General features: G+C 36.8%; 1 protein-coding gene across 22 annotated transcripts in view; it reads left to right on the forward strand.

The window, feature by feature from the left end:
* Elavl2 (ELAV like RNA binding protein 2) overlaps positions 1-15255 on the forward strand; it is a 152212-nt gene extending 136957 nt beyond the window's left edge. For 16 of the 22 annotated variants that reach the window (XM_048783546.1, XM_048783537.1, XM_048783533.1 and 13 more), the window contains 4 exons: positions 1789-1942; positions 4956-5181; positions 11850-11888; positions 12486-15255. In XM_048783546.1, coding sequence (XP_048639503.1) covers positions 1789-1942; positions 4956-5181; positions 11850-11888; positions 12486-12816 — 750 coding nt within the window. In that variant the 3' untranslated portion in view covers positions 12817-15255. The remainder of the gene's footprint in view (positions 1-1788; positions 1943-4955; positions 5182-11849; positions 11889-12485) is intronic. The other 6 variants (XM_015492522.2, XM_048783542.1, XM_048783545.1 and 3 more) reach the window with 1 other exon arrangement.
* The last annotated feature ends 2515 nt before the right edge of the window (positions 15256-17770 follow it).

The raw sequence follows: 17770 nt of genomic DNA on the forward strand, positions 1-17770 counted from the left end.
AGGAGTCGGCCTCCTTTGGGAATGTATAATGCTTGCTCTGGAGCCCACAGAAGTGGCCCTTCACAAGGGGAACACTTGAGTCGCATGTTCCATCTGGAGCACTGATGTATAACTTGCAGAAGTTCCCTGCCTCAGAAATAAAGCCATGGAGTGGGCATGATAATTACTAGATATAAAATTGGGCATCAAGTAGTGGGGTTTTCAGCTTCCTTTGAAAATTGGGAATTGTCGTCTAGATAAGAACTTGGATATTCATTTAGTCACATCATTGAATACATATATAATTAAGCAGCTGCTGATTTAGCAGTTACAGCAATCCCAAGACTAGATTCCATTTAAATCACATGAAATTGTCCTCTATTTCTTATTTTGCACGTATGTTTAAGTTCCCAGTCTGTTATTTTAGGCATAGAGAAAAAAGTTATATCTGAATAGTGTTTTATTCTCTCGACACCACTATTTCAAATTCCTTGTTTTTGTAGGATAGGATAGGAGTATTAAATGTAAACACTCTTGGGGAAGGGGTGAAAGATAGCAAGAACTTAAAAGTAATGTAGAAATCTGGTCTGTTTTTCTTGTTTCTGGGGAGGGAAAAAAAAGTAATAGCTTTTGGCATAATTTAAACCAAGGAGAAAATATTGAGTGTTTCATGCTAAAAGTTCTTTTTAAGGGTAACAACTGAGGTTAAAGATGGGCACTCATGTAATCATATTATGACACCCTGGCAAATTGGTCCCAGAGTTAAATGCACTAGTCATTTTTATGAATAATGTTGGATATAGATTATATTATGGAAATTTCTTTGCCCTTAGCTCGTCCAGAAGAGCTTACAGTCAAAACAAAGGGAATGTGGTCAGGAATAACTCAAGAAACTCATAGCTGTCTAAATATTGGCGGGCAGAGATTATGGGAAAAGGAGTTCTTGATTATGATTTAGGCAAAATATCTAGATGACTTGATGAACTGCCCCTTTAAATGCTCTGGTCTAGGACACAATTGTGGACCCTCAGGATCAAGGAGATATTGGATAGGCTTTACTGATCAAATTTAGTATCTATCACCTGTTGGGCATTAACTAGACATTGAGGATACAGTGATGAGTGAGACATCAACAGTGGAGATCATAAACAAACTATTTTGTCTTCCATCCTTGAGATTTAGAATACTATAGTTCAAAGATGGGAAGCATCTTGAGAATACATAACAAGGCAAGCAAAGTCAATACAAGGACTTAGAACCTGAAAATCCAGGTTATAAAGACTTGCAGACAAGAAGATAATGGAGAATAGAGGGTGTAGCTCACTTATGCATTGGAATTTGTGGAAGAAAGTAAGTTCTTTTGGCCTAAATCAAAAGGGCACACTTACTGACAAAGGGTCAATATTTAGCAATGTGGTACCACCATGCCATCTATATCCTATCTTTCTAGGATAGGCTGGAAAAAAGGTTATAAAAATGTGTCTGATGAATTTAGAAGCCTGAGTGATGGCCCCAAATCTCTATTTTGGGGGGTTGGCCCCGCTGAGGACAGCCTGTTACCATGAGTGGTCCTGATCTGTTTTGAGAACTTAAAAACCCTCTTGTGGCAAATGCTCTTTCCTCTCTACCCAGAGGAATGGCCCTTGCCATTTGTCTAGAATTTCCCCAGAAGTGAGCAAATCGGGTAAACATTAGCATCAATGCTTGTTATATATGCTGTTTATGGAAAAGTTACTAAAGGCAGTTTTTGAGTTTCTGAAAGGAAGTGATTGAGTTGCATATACACTTAATTTTATTCCCCTTTTCCAGGTTTCTTATGCTCGCCCAAGTTCAGCTTCTATCAGAGATGCAAACTTATATGTCAGCGGGCTTCCGAAAACAATGACCCAGAAGGAGTTGGAACAGCTGTTTTCACAATATGGACGCATTATTACTTCTCGTATTCTTGTCGACCAGGTCACTGGTGAGTAGGCAGTGGTTCTGGACAGTCTTTTGCTCTTTCTAGCTGGCAGATTGTGAAATATTCTGTCTTCCCATGCCGCAGTCTTGCCTCTAGAACACATCAAAGGTATATGTGGGCCAGAAAATGCAATTTTCTGCTGGAATTGTTCATAAATATGCATGGACAAAAATAGATTGTGGAGTGTAGTGTGTGAGCTTGAGTCATTTCCACCCTGAAGGTGCAGGTTTGAAGCCTGTTTCATGGCTTGTAATAAATTTATAGATGCCATAATCTTCATTTCCAAGCCACTGCGTGAAAAAAGCCCCCATTCTCCTTATAAAATACTAATAAACAATCTTATTTTTGTAAAGAGCAAAGTTTAATGCAGCAGTATGCAGCTAGTCCTCCAAGGGAGGATCACACTACAACCATGCTGGTGATTGCTGCTCAGGCTGTTCTCCAGGTCCACGCTGTACTGTACAGTCATATGCAGTAAGAGCACAGAATTTTGAATGTTAAAAATTTATGTTATGCCTAATGCAGCTTTTAACAGAACTGAGAAGAATAATATGTTTATTAAAGAAACTTTTGTATATAAGGTAACATTTCTGTCAGTACTTCTTAAAGAAAAGCTGACAGTTGATTATGGATTTTTAGAAAAAAAATTCAGGCATATTTTTACAGCAGCAGTACTCATTTTTTTAATGAACATTTAAAAAATAGAGAATCATGATAACATGGGGAAAAATGATCACCCATAGTACTGTGTTTCCAAGCAGCCACATTAAGACCCTTACATATTACAATGTGTGAATATTTTTTAATAAAGAAAGTAGCAGATTAGCCTTAGAATAAAAATTAGGCTAAGTTTGTAATCTTCAATTGCAGATCAGTGTAGTTGATTTGAATTTGATCAAGAGAGCCTGTTCTGCCCTTATGTGCTGGTAATTGGCTTCATAGGAAGCACCACCCTTCGACTTGTGGTTAGAGATTTCTGCCACTGTATACATGCCTGGAAGAATGGCCTGTAGGTTTTGCTGTCATGAGAAAATTCAGTCAAGTAAGAGCATATACAATATGGTTTTAGCTGCATTAGTTATTTCATAATCCTTCTTACACATTTTATCATACTGTTGTATCAAATAGATTATTAGGGGGGGTCAAATAGAAATCCAGACACAGTAATCCTGATAAAATTTGTTCAAAGCAACAAAAATGCCCTTTTTTATTTTGTTCATATCATTCATGCTTTTTATTTAATTCATTTTAAAGAGAAGTTGATAAATTGAGAGTAGACTTCATATATGTTACAGAAAGCCCATCTCACCTCTTAACTAGTTGATAGTTCATTCTGAGCATGTGGGATCACAGGTGGACCTAGCTCACCACTTTGTGTTTTAGTCAGTGATTCTCTAGTATGGGTCGATATGATACCTACATCATTAGCATCCTTCTAGAACCTTACTAGAATTGTAAATTCTTGGACCCCTCCCCCCAAAATATCTACTCAATAAAACTCAGAGGATGGGCATTTTGCTCTTAGATTATTCTGATGCATGCTCAGGTTTTAGGACCACCAGTTTAGGTGACTCATCCTGTGTAAAGGCCATTTCATTGCAAATCTAATGCTTTCCTAATGGAACAGCTGAATCCTAGTGGTCATTAGTTCTTAATAGGAGGTAGTAGATAAGTGAAGGGATATATTTGCTATAATTTCATCTTCATACTTATGGCTTTCAAGGAAAACTTACTCACTTTACCTGAAATGAAAAAATGAAAACCTGCAATTTTGTTATTTAGCCATCAGGTGGTAATAATGTGCAATGAATATAACTTACATACAAAAGGTAAAGTGATAAGGGCTTTCTGAGATTAAGTGCATCCAGAAAAAAAAATGCCTTATCTACTTCAGAAAATTCTGAGCCATTGACCTTATACACAATTAACTGTAAGGCAAGTAGACCTTCATTTCTTTATAAAGTTCCTCTAAATGATGATGGTCTAGTGCATTTTCTTAGTAACTCCCCTTTTCTTCATCAATACAGTTTCTGAATCATCGGTACTTTTCTACCTGCTGGTCCCAGATTGGTGCCATTAGTGCCTACTTGCTTGCCAGGAAAGCATTATCCTGCTGCTGCTCACCTCATGGTGACCAGCCATGGCCACCCCACTAGCCTGTTCACAGTAATTTTGTGGAGTAAGCTGGGTTTCCTCTGCCATCTCTCATAAGCTGAAAAGGTTCTTGGCCATCCTTTGCTTTATCATTCTTGTCTCTGAGTGGGGAGAATATGAACAGGAATGGTCTTCCATAGTTAAGAGTAATGCAGTAGAGGCCAGAATGCTTTGAATCTCTACTTATTTACTTATTTTTAAGAGCTGGGTCCTCCTTTCCCTCTTTTCCTCCATGTAACATTACATTTCTAATATAAGTTAGCTCATTAGAAATACAGGGGAGTTTAGGAGAACCAGAAGACCATCTTGGGACAATTTTTTTCCAGGACCTACATCCTACATAATATTATTAAGCTGAATATATTATTTAAAGTTTGAGCTAAAGTGTATCTTTCTACTACAGTGCATGTATTTTTTAGTAAATGCCTGGTTCTGCTCTTATTACAAGAAAGGGAGCTGTTGGGCCCCTTACTTCTGAACTATTTATTCCATAGTACATTTGGAAAATGGAACTGATCCTTGCTGCTGACATTATTAAGGAGAGTGCATGGGAGAGAGAAAGGGAGTGTGTGAGGGAAAACATGGACAGACATACTTGTGCTTTCTCGTTGTCTTGGCTTATTGGAAGGCATGTGATAACTCAGATTGTTTAGCTGACTTCATGCATTTTAAAAAATGCGGAATTATGATTCTGCATCGAATTGCTAAGGAAAAACATTCCTTCTGATGTGATTTTGTGGCAAATGCTTTATGTGAGTGAAAAGATGTTCTTGAGAAGGAAAAATTAATTTATCCTTTCTTCTCTCCTTCCCCTTCTCCTTCCACTCCCTCTTCCCCATATCTTTACTCACATCTACCATAGGCATATCAAGGGGTGTAGGGTTTATTCGATTTGACAAGCGGATTGAGGCAGAAGAAGCTATCAAAGGCCTAAATGGCCAGAAACCTCCTGGTGCCACAGAGCCAATCACTGTAAAGTTTGCTAATAATCCAAGCCAAAAAACCAATCAGGCCATCCTTTCCCAGCTGTACCAGTCTCCAAACAGAAGGTATCCAGGACCGCTAGCTCAGCAGGCTCAGCGTTTTAGGTAAGTCTGGTCTAGTTCTCATGCCCAGCTACTGAGCTAAAAGAGAATGCTCAGGTTTACTGTCCAGTGCTTTTATTAACAGGATATTTGGTTTGTTTTGTTGTTAATGTTGTTTTTTTCTTTTTTAAATGGGAAAAAAATCTACTTGGGGGAATAGTTTTCTTTTGCTATTTAGAAGTGGAGACAAAAGGACAATTATCTACAACAGTGGACAGTGGTTCTCCACCAGGGGTGATTTTGCCTCTAGAGGACTTTTGACAGTGCCTGGAGATATTCATATTGGCATAATTTGGGAGCTGTATGTTTTTGACCTCCTAGAATCTAGTGGGTAGAGGCCAGGGATTCTACTAAATAGCTCACATTGTACAGATAGCCAACAACAACTTATCTGGCCTAAAACATCAATTGAGAAATCCTAACCTACAGATGGTCTAATGAACTGCCTCCAGAGCTTCTGATTTATTTCCCCTTTGTAAAAAGTTTTTCTTTTTATGAAGTTGAAACACAAAAAAACTTTTAAGTCAAGCTCTTTGAGTTATTGTTTTGTAGCATATACATCATCCAAAAATCATAACCTATGCTAATACACTTAAGTTCCTAAAAATGGATTCTCCCCCCCCCCTTTTTTTTTTCTTTTTTTGTTGTTGTTGTAGGTTAGAGGTTAGCAAACTTTGCCTGTAAAGGGCCAGATAGTAAATATTTTAGCTTTATGAGTTACAGTATTTGAATGTCTTTTTTTTTTTTTTTTTAAGTAAACAAGTCTTTACAAATGTAAAAGCTGTTCTTATCTCTTGGACCATGTAGCATTTGGTGGCTGTGTGGATTTGGCCTGAGGGTGGTAATTTTTGACCTCTTTGTAGTCCATAGAATGACCAGGACATTAACCCAAGGAAGAACTGTCTCATTGACAGGTATAAATATTTCAGCTTTTCAAGTTTTACTCTAATCCTGGGATAACAACCAACCTAGGAAATCATTCAAAACCATCCCTAATCTGCATGTGAAAATAGAGACTTTAAGAAATTCAACAGAGCACAGTTTCTGGTTTCATAAACAAGTTACTCAGTTTTTATTTTCCAGAATTTTTTTAATGTCCTTTTTGGCCATATGGTGTACTATAGCCATAATGCCATCTAACCCCCACATATTTTTTTATTACAAGCACATATTAATTTTATTTCTTTCCTGAGACAGAATAATTAGCAAAAATATAACCAAACTTGACCTAATGAGATGGAAGTTATGTTTTCTGACTTAAATCACATGTATTTTTTTCATTGGGGTTTTAGAGTACTCAAGAGAGTGGGATAAATCATTCATAATATCTTATTTTAAAAAATATTCAAGTATGTTACCTGAAATGTGAGAAAGAAATTTGCCATAAACACCACATTGAATTCCTACTTAAATCGGCTCTTGCCATGGCAGAAGAGATGGTACTGTCAGAGGCTATGTTTGAACTGGGTGATTGGGTTCCTATGTGATTGAGCTCTGCTGCTGTAACTTTGTGAGGAAAAAAGCAGTGTGTGTCACCTTTGACTTTGGTGGATGGTAGTGCCAGTTGGACTAGAAGAGAGATGCATCAGGCTGCTTGATACTTGCCCTGATGGAGAAAGAAATAACATAATACTCATTTTGAGCTTTTCTTATCTTCCTGTAGATTTCCACTATGGCATCCTCTTCCATGAGTTTCTGTGTGGTGTAGTGTGTGTGTATGTATGTATGTATGTATGTATGTATGCATTCTGAGAATTGAGGACAGATAAGCCCAAATGAATTTTACAGGTGATTCCTTGGCAGCCTGTTGGTTAACTTCAGCACACTATTATAAGAAAACTCTATTGGTTTTAGTTATTTTTAATTTGTTTTTCTGATTTAAGCTCCTTTTTTTGTTCTGTGGTAATCATTAAGTAAAACAGTGTTAGAACCAAGACTGAGTTCTGAGCAAGGCTGGGCCAAAGGACTGAAGAGATGGCAAATGGAGTCAGTCCTCCTTGAGACTCCTAACTGTTGTCTCTCTCCTCACCTCCATTCCTCCAGTTTCTGTCCAGAGAGTCAAATGTGAACTTCTCCAGTGTGCTCAGTGAAGGTGTTTGGTCTAGAATGGGTATTAGAGAATCTGTTTCTAGAATTCAGGTTTAACCTGATGTGATTTGTGCTTTTGTTCATTTTCTCTAACTTGGCTGTCATTACCTTGGCTGTCATTACCTGGATTTTTTTTTTTTCCCCATGTCATTCTGTTGAATAAAGGTTGACCCTTCTGTCAATTTACAAAGTCCCTTGAATGAAGGGTCTTGAGTGTTTTGTTCGTGTTTTGCATAGTTCAGGTCTAGTGCCCTGTACAAAGGCTTTGTCTGTGTTCTGATGCCCTCAGCTTTTGAGTTTGTCACCTTCAAGCAGACATTTTAGAAAATGTCTCACTTTATGTTATAGTACATTGGGAGTTGAGAGGGATTGGAGAAAACAGTTGTAAGTATTATAATAGTCAAGGATCTTTTAATATCCAAAAGTGTACCACATATTATAAGATAAAAAATTAAATCCATGTAAATAAGGATCAGGTTTAAAAATGCCCATGTGAGGTTTGTGACTCAGTCAACTCCCATTACTAGTAAGTTTTCTTATTCTGAGCATTGTTGATCTAATATGCTCAATAAATCAACTATAGTTTTCAAAATAAGACAAGCCTTATTTATTTGGGAGGATAGTTCAATTTCAGCCCCTTAAGTATATTATTGGTCATTATATCTGAATAAATGTTAAGCCAAATGTCTTCATGTTCTTTTCTGATGGAGCAGCTCAGGCTTCATCAGAGGTGATCTAGACTAATGCCAGCTTCTGTGAGCCTATATAATATATATTGTTGAAAGAGTCTTTTCAGTCAGTACTTGAGCTGCATTTAGGGCATGTTGCTGGTTGCATTGTCACAATTTCCTTTTGGAAGAAACTGGTATCGAGCCTCTGGGATAACTTTCCTCGTTCATAGGAGACAGATGATCCCATCTGATTGGGTGAGGGGGTACTTTGTTCATCTTGCTTTGGTCAGTCCTTTGGAGAAGTTTTGATAACAGTTACTTGTAGAATTTTATTTTTTTATTCATTAGTAGTCTCTCTTCATACTTTTTATTTCTGACTTTGATTCCTCACTACTTCTTTACTTGAATATAGCCTCTCCCACAGTCTGTCAGATGCTTCTTGAAAATTAGGCAGGTACTTACTTTATTTTTATTCTCTATTTATAAACACCTGGCTTTCAAATGGGAAAGCTTTATCTAACATATGGTGTATTCAGAATATTTCCAGTAATAAGTAATTATAGTTGAATTCCTATTAATAAAATCATGTTTGTGCTCTTTCATAAATTATATGTGCATGTGGACTTGGGCTATGATATACATTAAATTATAAACTCTGATCAGAGAATAAAGAAAGAATAAAGATGAACTGTACAGTATATCAAATGTGTTATTGATTTTCTTGTTGGCTGGCTTTATATTTTATTCACCTAATGTATTAGTAAATAACATACCTTTAAATCAAGATCCATAAAAAAACTATCAATAACAATATTTTATGGATCATGATTTATTGATAGTTTTTGATTTCTTAATTTCATGTGATACATGTTAGATTATTTTATGTCTAACTTCAGAAAGTGGCTTATACTAGAATTGATAATTGGCTCTCCCTTTTCTTAGTTTTTCTTACTATTATCATTCTCAACTAGATTGCCCCTCCCCTTCCACAACATGGGAATCCTTTTTAAGCTACCTTTTAAGTCAAGATAATTTTAATTAAAGCTAGGTTATCCAATCTAATCCTCCAAATCCACTTAAAGTTATTTATAAGGGGATATGTACAGGGTAAAGACAGATGATGGTGCCATTGGTCACCTCTGCCCTCTGAGGACTGCTTAGTCTTCTGTAGGGAAGCATGCATGGTGCATGGGGACTGAATGCAGATCTTGGGTGCAGTGCATCTGTTAAAATATAAGTAAAGAATGTTATTTTTAAGTAATAAAAGTATGTATTTGATGGAATCTTAACATTTACTTCCCATAGTATAGTATCTCAGCATGCAAACTTGAGTCATTCTGATGGCTTGGTCTCCACTTAAAAATTGATGGTCATTTTTAAATGACTGTGTATGGAAGATATCCTCGAGCTATGGACAGACCCAGCATATATATATATATATATATAATATACACACACACACAATTGTAGGGAGTAATAGTGGTTCTTTGGTCCAAGTAATCAACTATTTTATCTTGTCGCTGCTTAGTATATAGTTTCCCAACTGCCACTAGGCTTGTGCTGTGAGATGCTCATGTGATGGACCCTCTGCTTGCTCTAAGCTGCTTGGGAAACATGGATGCATAACACTGAGAGAACAAGGAAAACTGGGCCATGTATAGACAGAGGGTTTCAACGGGGTCTCGGCCCAGTTTCCTGAATCCATGTCCCCCCCTACACTTCCTGATAGTGGGGGAGGAGAAGGGTAGATAACTTGCTTTTAAATTCTGAGAAACTGAGTTTTTCCTAAAGTGGGAGCTAAGTAAAGAATTCAGTGAAGATCGTGGTGTCTCATAGGACTTCACATGTAGGGCATATGTGAGGCCCATCAGAGGGTCCTCAGAGATGCTTGTGTAAAAGTCCTAGACATCCTGCCTGGAGATTTCAGGGATGGGGTGGATTGAGATGTCTTTCTCTCAGTTCTGGGGCAGGTTTAGTTTCCACTCTGTTTTTACTTTGAAGTACTGAAAACTTTTAGCAAATTCTGTCTCTGGACTTGAGATTGATGTCCTATGTGGGTGGAGGGAAATCATGGCAGTCCCATCCTGAGGACACAATTAGTAGATGTAGATGGCATATCTCTATTTGGAGTGAAGTAACAAGATGCCTCTGAATTCTGGCCTTTCAGCACTTTGGACAGAGGCCTCGTGGTGCTGTTCTGTTCTTCAGGTTATCATATCCAGATGGATCCTTTACTCATTCCTGCAGCTTGATGCAGTTTTCTGTATCAGATAACTTTCAAATTGGTAATGCCAATTTGCACTCATCTTTGTTACGGTGTTTGTGACCTTTATTCTTCGGTATAGAGGCCTGGCATCTTTGAGTATAGTCATCATCTCTATGGAACACAAAGACCTTACATATAGGTTCTCTTCATACGTGTGCTCTACCACTTGCATGTGCCAAGAGGTCTACCGAACCAGTCTTTTTGGTAGTTTGCATCCTGGTTTAAGTAGCTTATCATAATCTTGGTAACCTTGTTGCTTTTATTTAGTCACCAGGTATATATAATTAACCAGCAGTGACCCAGGCCAGTCCACTGTGCTTAGTGGTACATTGAGAGGGTAGTGGGACAAGACACACACCAGAAGAGGATCCTGTGTCATGGTGATTTGTTCCATTTTCTTAGTTCGTGTTACATTGACCTAGTCTTTCTCATTTTTGCAAAACACATAAATTCCCAGTGGAAATTGGGGGCAGGGATGGGCATAGAAAACATTCATCCATTTCTAAAAGACCAGAAGAGAGATTGGGCTTTTATAGGACTAAAGGTATTTGCTTATTCATATGTGCTGCAACCTGTACCTCGGGCTCTATAGAAAGGTTGATACTTTTCTCAAACTTAATCTTTCAGAGGTGTTAAAAGAAGAAAATATTTGTGCCCCCTGACCTGGGTTGGCATTTGGGGAGTGTTAAGCATTGTGGCAGCTTATGGTGGTCATATAGCTATACATTAGTTTTTTTGAAACTAACAAAACCAGGAAGGATCAGAGACTCCAAGACTAATTTATGCAATGGGAAAAGTATGTAATTATCCCAATCACTTTCTTTTAAAAAATTTTTAAGTGCTGAGTATGTGACTCAATGGCATGTACCAGGCCCGAGGTTCAATTTCTAGCATTGAAGAAAAAAATTATTTTAAGATAAGTTCAAGTTGGTTGTCTCTTGCCTAGCTTCTTAAAACTAAATGGTCCTATACCTTTCATGGCACAGTTAAACACTGCATCAGGTTCAGAGTCTTAAGCTCCTGACTTTTTGCTCATTAAAGCTAAGGTCCTTCTCTAGACCTTAGCAGAGTATATTTAAGAAATGGGAGGATTAAGCAAGATGGTCCATAAGGTTTTTCTATCTGTAATTATACCCCTTTGAGTCTAAAAGATGAAAATCCTTCAAAGCTGAGAGATAAAGGGAAATTTAAAGAATTCAATAAACTTCAGAGTTTGAATATTAATTCCTTCATTTTGCTAGCCCTATGTTCTTGGACATGCCACCCAGTCCATGTGTGTGTATTGATATCTTCAAGAATTAGTAAAGCAATTTTACAATACTAAAGTACTTGTGGGCACCCAGCATTTGCTCAGTGAGAGCACACATGTTAACTCTTCCAGAGCTTCCATATTTCCTCCAAGTAGTTTCCTCAAATGACCACCACTGTTTCCCCTGCACTGACCCTTGTAGAGATTGGCTTTATTCATTGGACAAGCTGGCAGTGGTACCCCTTTTCTCAGGAATGTGAAAAGACCCAGTCTTCTGAGGCTTCACATAGAAGTAATGTACAGATGTCCCCTTGGAACGTGGCAGTAACAAGCCCAGTTTTCTTCAACATCAAGGGGAAACATTAAAACTGAAGTTTGCTAAATGTGTGTTTTGCAGGTTGGACAATCTGCTCAATATGGCTTATGGAGTAAAGAGGTAATGATAGAGGTTCATGATATTCATAATCCCTTCCCACAGTTAGTTTCTTTGATTTGGGGAGTGATATTTCTACCCTCATAAGTTTGTGTTGGATTTTATTTTGCATGTTAATCTAATGAAAAGCTGCTTTCTGAAGCATGGTTGACTCATGGAATATTTCTATACCACTGGATGCCACCTGGTCATATAAAAACCCATTATTTTAGTGTTGCGTTGTAACATTATAGCATGTTTCTATTTGTGTTGATTTTTGCTCCCCAGTCCTGCATACCTCATGAAGCCCATTCTAAGTACATTTCTTTGCCATTGTAGATGGTATTATTCAGTGCGGCAAGTAATGACCATTTCGTAGTTTAGTAATACCTCGATAGTGCAGCATGTCACTGCAAGCCACACATAGCTTGATTGAAAAATTGAATAGCTATACATGTATCTTTTGGGGAGGAGAATTGCTAAAATTTGGGGGGATTAAAAAAAATGGAAAAAAAGTCCATTGCTGTAACCAGTTTTTCTTTCTCTCTCTCTCTTTTTTTTTGGTGTGTGTGTGTGTGTGTGTGTGTGTGTACATGCATGTATGTCCCCTATTTTGTTTAGTAGGTTTTCTCCAATGACCATTGATGGAATGACCAGTTTGGCTGGAATTAATATCCCTGGGCACCCTGGAACAGGGTGGTGTATATTTGTGTACAACCTGGCTCCCGATGCAGATGAGAGTATCCTGTGGCAAATGTTTGGGCCTTTTGGAGCTGTCACCAACGTGAAGGTCATCCGTGACTTTAACACCAATAAATGCAAAGGTTTTGGATTTGTGACTATGACAAACTATGATGAGGCCGCCATGGCGATAGCTAGCCTCAATGGATACCGTCTGGGAGACAGAGTACTGCAGGTCTCCTTTAAGACAAACAAAACGCACAAAGCCTAATGAGCTCTTGTCCTCAGTCCATTTATATATGAAAACTATACAACAAAGGCAAGTTAAGAGAAACTTTATACATTAGTAAATGTCTTTGTAAGTCAGTGTTGAGATGGGGATAAAACGACTACTTAGCATCCTAAGAAATATGTGAGATTTTTTATTGCTAGTATTTGAATTAAAACTTCTTAAATATCTTTTATGTTTGAATATGGACAAGAGGTACAGGGTTTTTACCTGTCACATTGCATTCTATTGCCTTCTTTGAAGAAGGTGGACCTTTTAAAGTGTTTCAGCTAAGGGAAGACATTTCTTTTCTTTTTACATAACTGCCTTGAACCTGTGAGTAAATATTGAGGCTTTGTGTTGTAATTCTTCAGTTGGTTGTGTCTTATTTTCCCCCCTTTTTTTTCCTTTTCTGATTAGCTTTGTGTTTGGTTTACATTTAAAGCATTGCTGTTATGTCTAAGAAAAGTATTTTGAAGTTTACATTTTTATTTATGAAGTTAAAAACAGTATTTATTTTGTAATTATGATTTGGGTTGGGGAAGGGGGGGGCTACATTATAAACGCTTATTGTAAGAATACTGGAGAACTTTTCGTAAAGCAGTACCTTGCCAAAGAGATAAGAGCCTCTTTGATGTGGGTTTAAAAAAAGCATCTATTTTTATAAAAAAGAAAATTTGGAGAAACTTTTTACTGGTCCTGGAACAAATATTTTGACTTGAATACTTTGAGAAATCTCTTCATATGACACCTAGTGAGCTTTTAAAATTTACCAGGAAATTTGCAGTGGTTGGAAAATTTAGAAAGATTTATGATGTAGAAAATACTTTTGAGATCTTTGTATGAAAGGAATAGAATCAATGAGGGAAACACTGCTGGTTTCATTTTTGTAATCACCAGTGGAGCGTCTGATCATCCTGGTTATTATGTGATAGGTGGCTCACATTGATTTGTGATTTTGAAACAAATAAAAAAAATTTACAAAAGAATATATAAGAGCAGGCAAGAAATTTAAATTACCAAGAGACGGGGGAAAAAATCTGTTCTTCCTAAAGAAATCCCTTCAGATAGAGCTCATGGTGTTTAGTGATGTACTTGCAGTATTGTTTGAAGAATTGTTTTGTCTTAAGGAAAAAAGATGTTGCACATGATTTGTACTGCAGCAAATCGGCAAAAGTGATCTGAGTTGGATATATTTGAAGGTATTTTGAAAGTTACGTTTAAGGCTAACACCTGAGCTTTGTGTAATGTAAATAAGACCTTGTGTTTATGAACCTTTCAGCTAATTTGATTTTTTTTTTCCCTTACATGCCAAGTGATGTTCAGGTTTTGAATGTTTTTGTATCAGTTTTTTCCTTTGTAAATGGCATTAACATTGTTACTTGAGGTCTTGCTTAATCACTTTTGTTGTCCTGAGGACTTGAATTTACAGTGCATCAGATTCGTTGCTAATTTTGTCTGTAGATAGTCTAGCTTCAGCTGTTTATGGTGATGCTACATTTTCGTTTATAAATATGTTTGTGGTAAAAAAGAAAAATGAGTATAACCATAGGTTTTGAACAAATTTCCTTACATTTTTCATACAAAAATCATAAATATCTGTATGCTATTGAAATTTAACTTTGTATGATGCTTAAACCACTATTTGGGGAAATAATAAAATAAGTCTTTACCATGTATGAAAGAAATTTTAAAAAATACAAAATATTTTCTGATTAGCATCTAGCTTATAATAAATTTTCAAAAAAGCTGAAGGCAGAATTTGCCTTCATCAGGATGCACTGAGAACTATATAGTTACGTCCTGCTTTTTGTATAAACTGAGATGCTCACATGCTTCCCCTAGAACAGGCAATGTGCTATGCATAACATAGTTGTACATTATCTTTGCGGTTGCTTTGAGTTTTATTTTTTATTATTTAAAATTGTAGTTATAAAAATTTCAGTATAGTACAGTACATATACTGTGAGGCGCGTGCTAAAGTGAATAAGCGAGTTTTCATGCTGACCCACTCAATGCTGTTCAGAGATCAATTGGCTTAGCACTTTCTCATATCCTTAGGTGCATTTAGATTGTCAGAGTTAACCTTCTGCGTTTAAAAAAAAATAAATAAAATACATGTATATACTTAAAAAAAAAAAATAAGGTTTCCCTCAGGGGAAAACAGCAGCTACATGCTTCTTTCCTATACTACTGTAGCAAACCGAGGCATTGATGAGAGGGCATGCAAATTGTGCTTCACTTTACAGTGTTTATCAGAGCACTTAATAAAATGTAAGGCTGGTATTTATTTGAAGTTGTACAGTATGACTTACTTCACATCTGTTGGAATAGAAAATATATTCTGTTGAGTATTTAAGAGGCTGTACATGTTTTCTTTTGTGTTTGAATTCTTTGTACTTTTTCATGTTCAGTACATCAATAAACAAAGTTGAAGGGAAAGAACAGTGTGGTGAGTAGGTCTTTATACACATTTGGGGGGGGGGCTACTGTGCTCTAATAAAATTTACTGTCTTGAGTTAAAGAGGTTCCTTCAGAGCTTAAGTTGAAAGCAGTGTTAAAGAATTCCAAAAGGCAAGTTAATTGAAGTAGAACTGGGGGGAGGGGGGTCCTTGCTTGAATGATACTTTCTGATTGGTCAGCTCTCTAATAAACTAATTCTTATAGGAGCATGTACTTCCATCTGTTAGTTGTAAAGTTTGGAAAATCAGATACTGATATTATTCTGTAGCTGTGATTTTTACCTTCAGTCTTTTGCACAAATGGTAATTACTCACACTTATTTGAGCTAAAGAAAAAACAAACCCAGTAGAATGATGGTAACTTACACCATTTCCACTGGCATGGTGTTATTTATCCATGGGAGTAAATGTTGGTATGTGATATTTATTTCAGTTGCACAATTGGTATATTATTAAGAGACTCTTTTCTCAAGTCAGAAACGTAGTTTCTGTTAGGTTAGGGTGGGTGTGTATAACACACATGTTCATGTGCTTACAAATCAGGAACTCTGTCAACCCAGTGTTTCACACATATGTTCAATTCTTGAAACACACACTCTAACAGATCTATGAATGGAAAAAAGATTCCTTAGTGTTCTGTGCGAGAATTATACTTCTCTAGAATTTAAGAAAATATAATAATGAAGTACTTTTTTAAAAATTCTATACCAAATGGCTTATTTTAATTTGATTGTCGAGTTTTTTTGGTAAAAGCCATTCTAAAGTAATTGTCCTAAATTTGCAACCTAGTAGTCAAGAGCTCAGTTGAGTGACAAGATGCTTCCTTTTCTTTCAACATGCAATTAATCTCCAATCTCCATACTCCCTTTTTTATTATATGAATTTAATACTCGTAATTTGGAGACATTGGAATATCCTCCCCTCACCTCTCTCCTCTGGCATGCTTTATCAGTATTTTGACTGGTTTTCATGTCAGTATTTCCTTTATATTTGAGCAGATATTGGAAAAATTCTTAGTAAAGGAGGTTTGTGAAACTGCTGGTATTGTGAGGAGAAATTTCTTTCCCCCACTTTGGAATCCTTCCTCACATGTGCTTGCAAATCATCTGAATGGTATTGCAGTTCACTGTTAGAGTGGCTGACATAAATTCATAATCTTAACATCATTTTACATTAGTTTAATCTGATCTGAGGAAAAGTGTGAGCAATTTAATCATTTCTTGAAAAATAGATTGCAAGATTTATGACACTTATAAGAGGATCAAAAATAAATTATAGTGGAAACTTGAAAGTACTTCCTCCCAGGGTTACCTAGTGAAACGAAAACACATATTTTAACAATAGGTATGTTAAAATTTCAACATTTGGATTTCTTAATGTACTTCCAGAGCAATATGCTTTTGGCTTTTATTGGGTAGAATAAGAAAAAAAGGCAGTGGTTTTACTCCTTTTTGCTTTTGTTACCAAACTGGAATCTCAAGCAGCAGCGGAAAATGGAAATATTGATGAAATCATAATTTATTTGCACGATGAGCATATATGGACTCGTCATAGCAATGAATAGTCCATTATCATTCTGCCTATAGTGTGCTTTACATACTTCCTCTGAAAATTCCCAGACAAGTTTTTTTTTTTTTCCTTCAATTGGAAGGCTTAAACCTCTACACCATGAATATGGCAGCCTGTTGGTGTTGATGTAGGACCTTACTGAAGTTAATATTTCCAGAAGTCTGGTTCTTCGAGTTAGCATTGTTTTTTAGTGGGTCCATGTGGGATTTTGGTTATCTGCCTACTGTGCTGTGCCTTGGTCTGTAAACACAAACAAATGCCCCTCTGACCTTCCTGGAGAGTACATAGAAAGGAGGACAGCCAGCCACCAGTGCATGGCTGGCAATGATATCAGATCCATGAGCACCGATAAGCAGTCGAGATAATTTGCTGTACCATTTATAAACCCATTTTACAGCTCATAGATGTGAACCAGCCTGCTCTTCTTACAGAGTCGTCTTTGCCTTTCTTTAATTTTTAGCTCGCCTCTATAATTTTCAGTACCCTGTTATTTAGTTGAGCAAGTCTTCAGATGCACCCATACTGGTTAAGTTGTCCAAATCCTTTCTGAGGCAAAATTACAAGTTCATAATACGCAATAAGACTCTACATACCTGACTGGTTGGATCAACTGAGGAATTTGGTTGGATCTTCTTACTCTCTCTAAATGTGTCTCACATAGAGCAACAATTTGGTAAGCACTAATATGCCCAAAATACCTGAATATCAGAACGTGCTTGACTGCATCCACTCAACTTTATAAGACACACTACAACCTTAGGGTCTCGAACTTGGTATTAACGTTACTTTTAGTTTAAAGAACTAACGATGTAGGTCAGGACTAAATTGATGCTAACCTTCAGAAACATGGATGTTACTTTTTCAAGTAAATATCTATTAGCAACCTGTTAGATGTAAATGTGAGAAAATTTTTGTGCATGCATGAA

This window comes from Marmota marmota, unplaced genomic scaffold (genome assembly GCF_001458135.2).
Source record: "Marmota marmota marmota unplaced genomic scaffold, marMar, whole genome shotgun sequence".
Classification (NCBI taxonomy): Eukaryota; Metazoa; Chordata; class Mammalia; order Rodentia; family Sciuridae; genus Marmota; species Marmota marmota.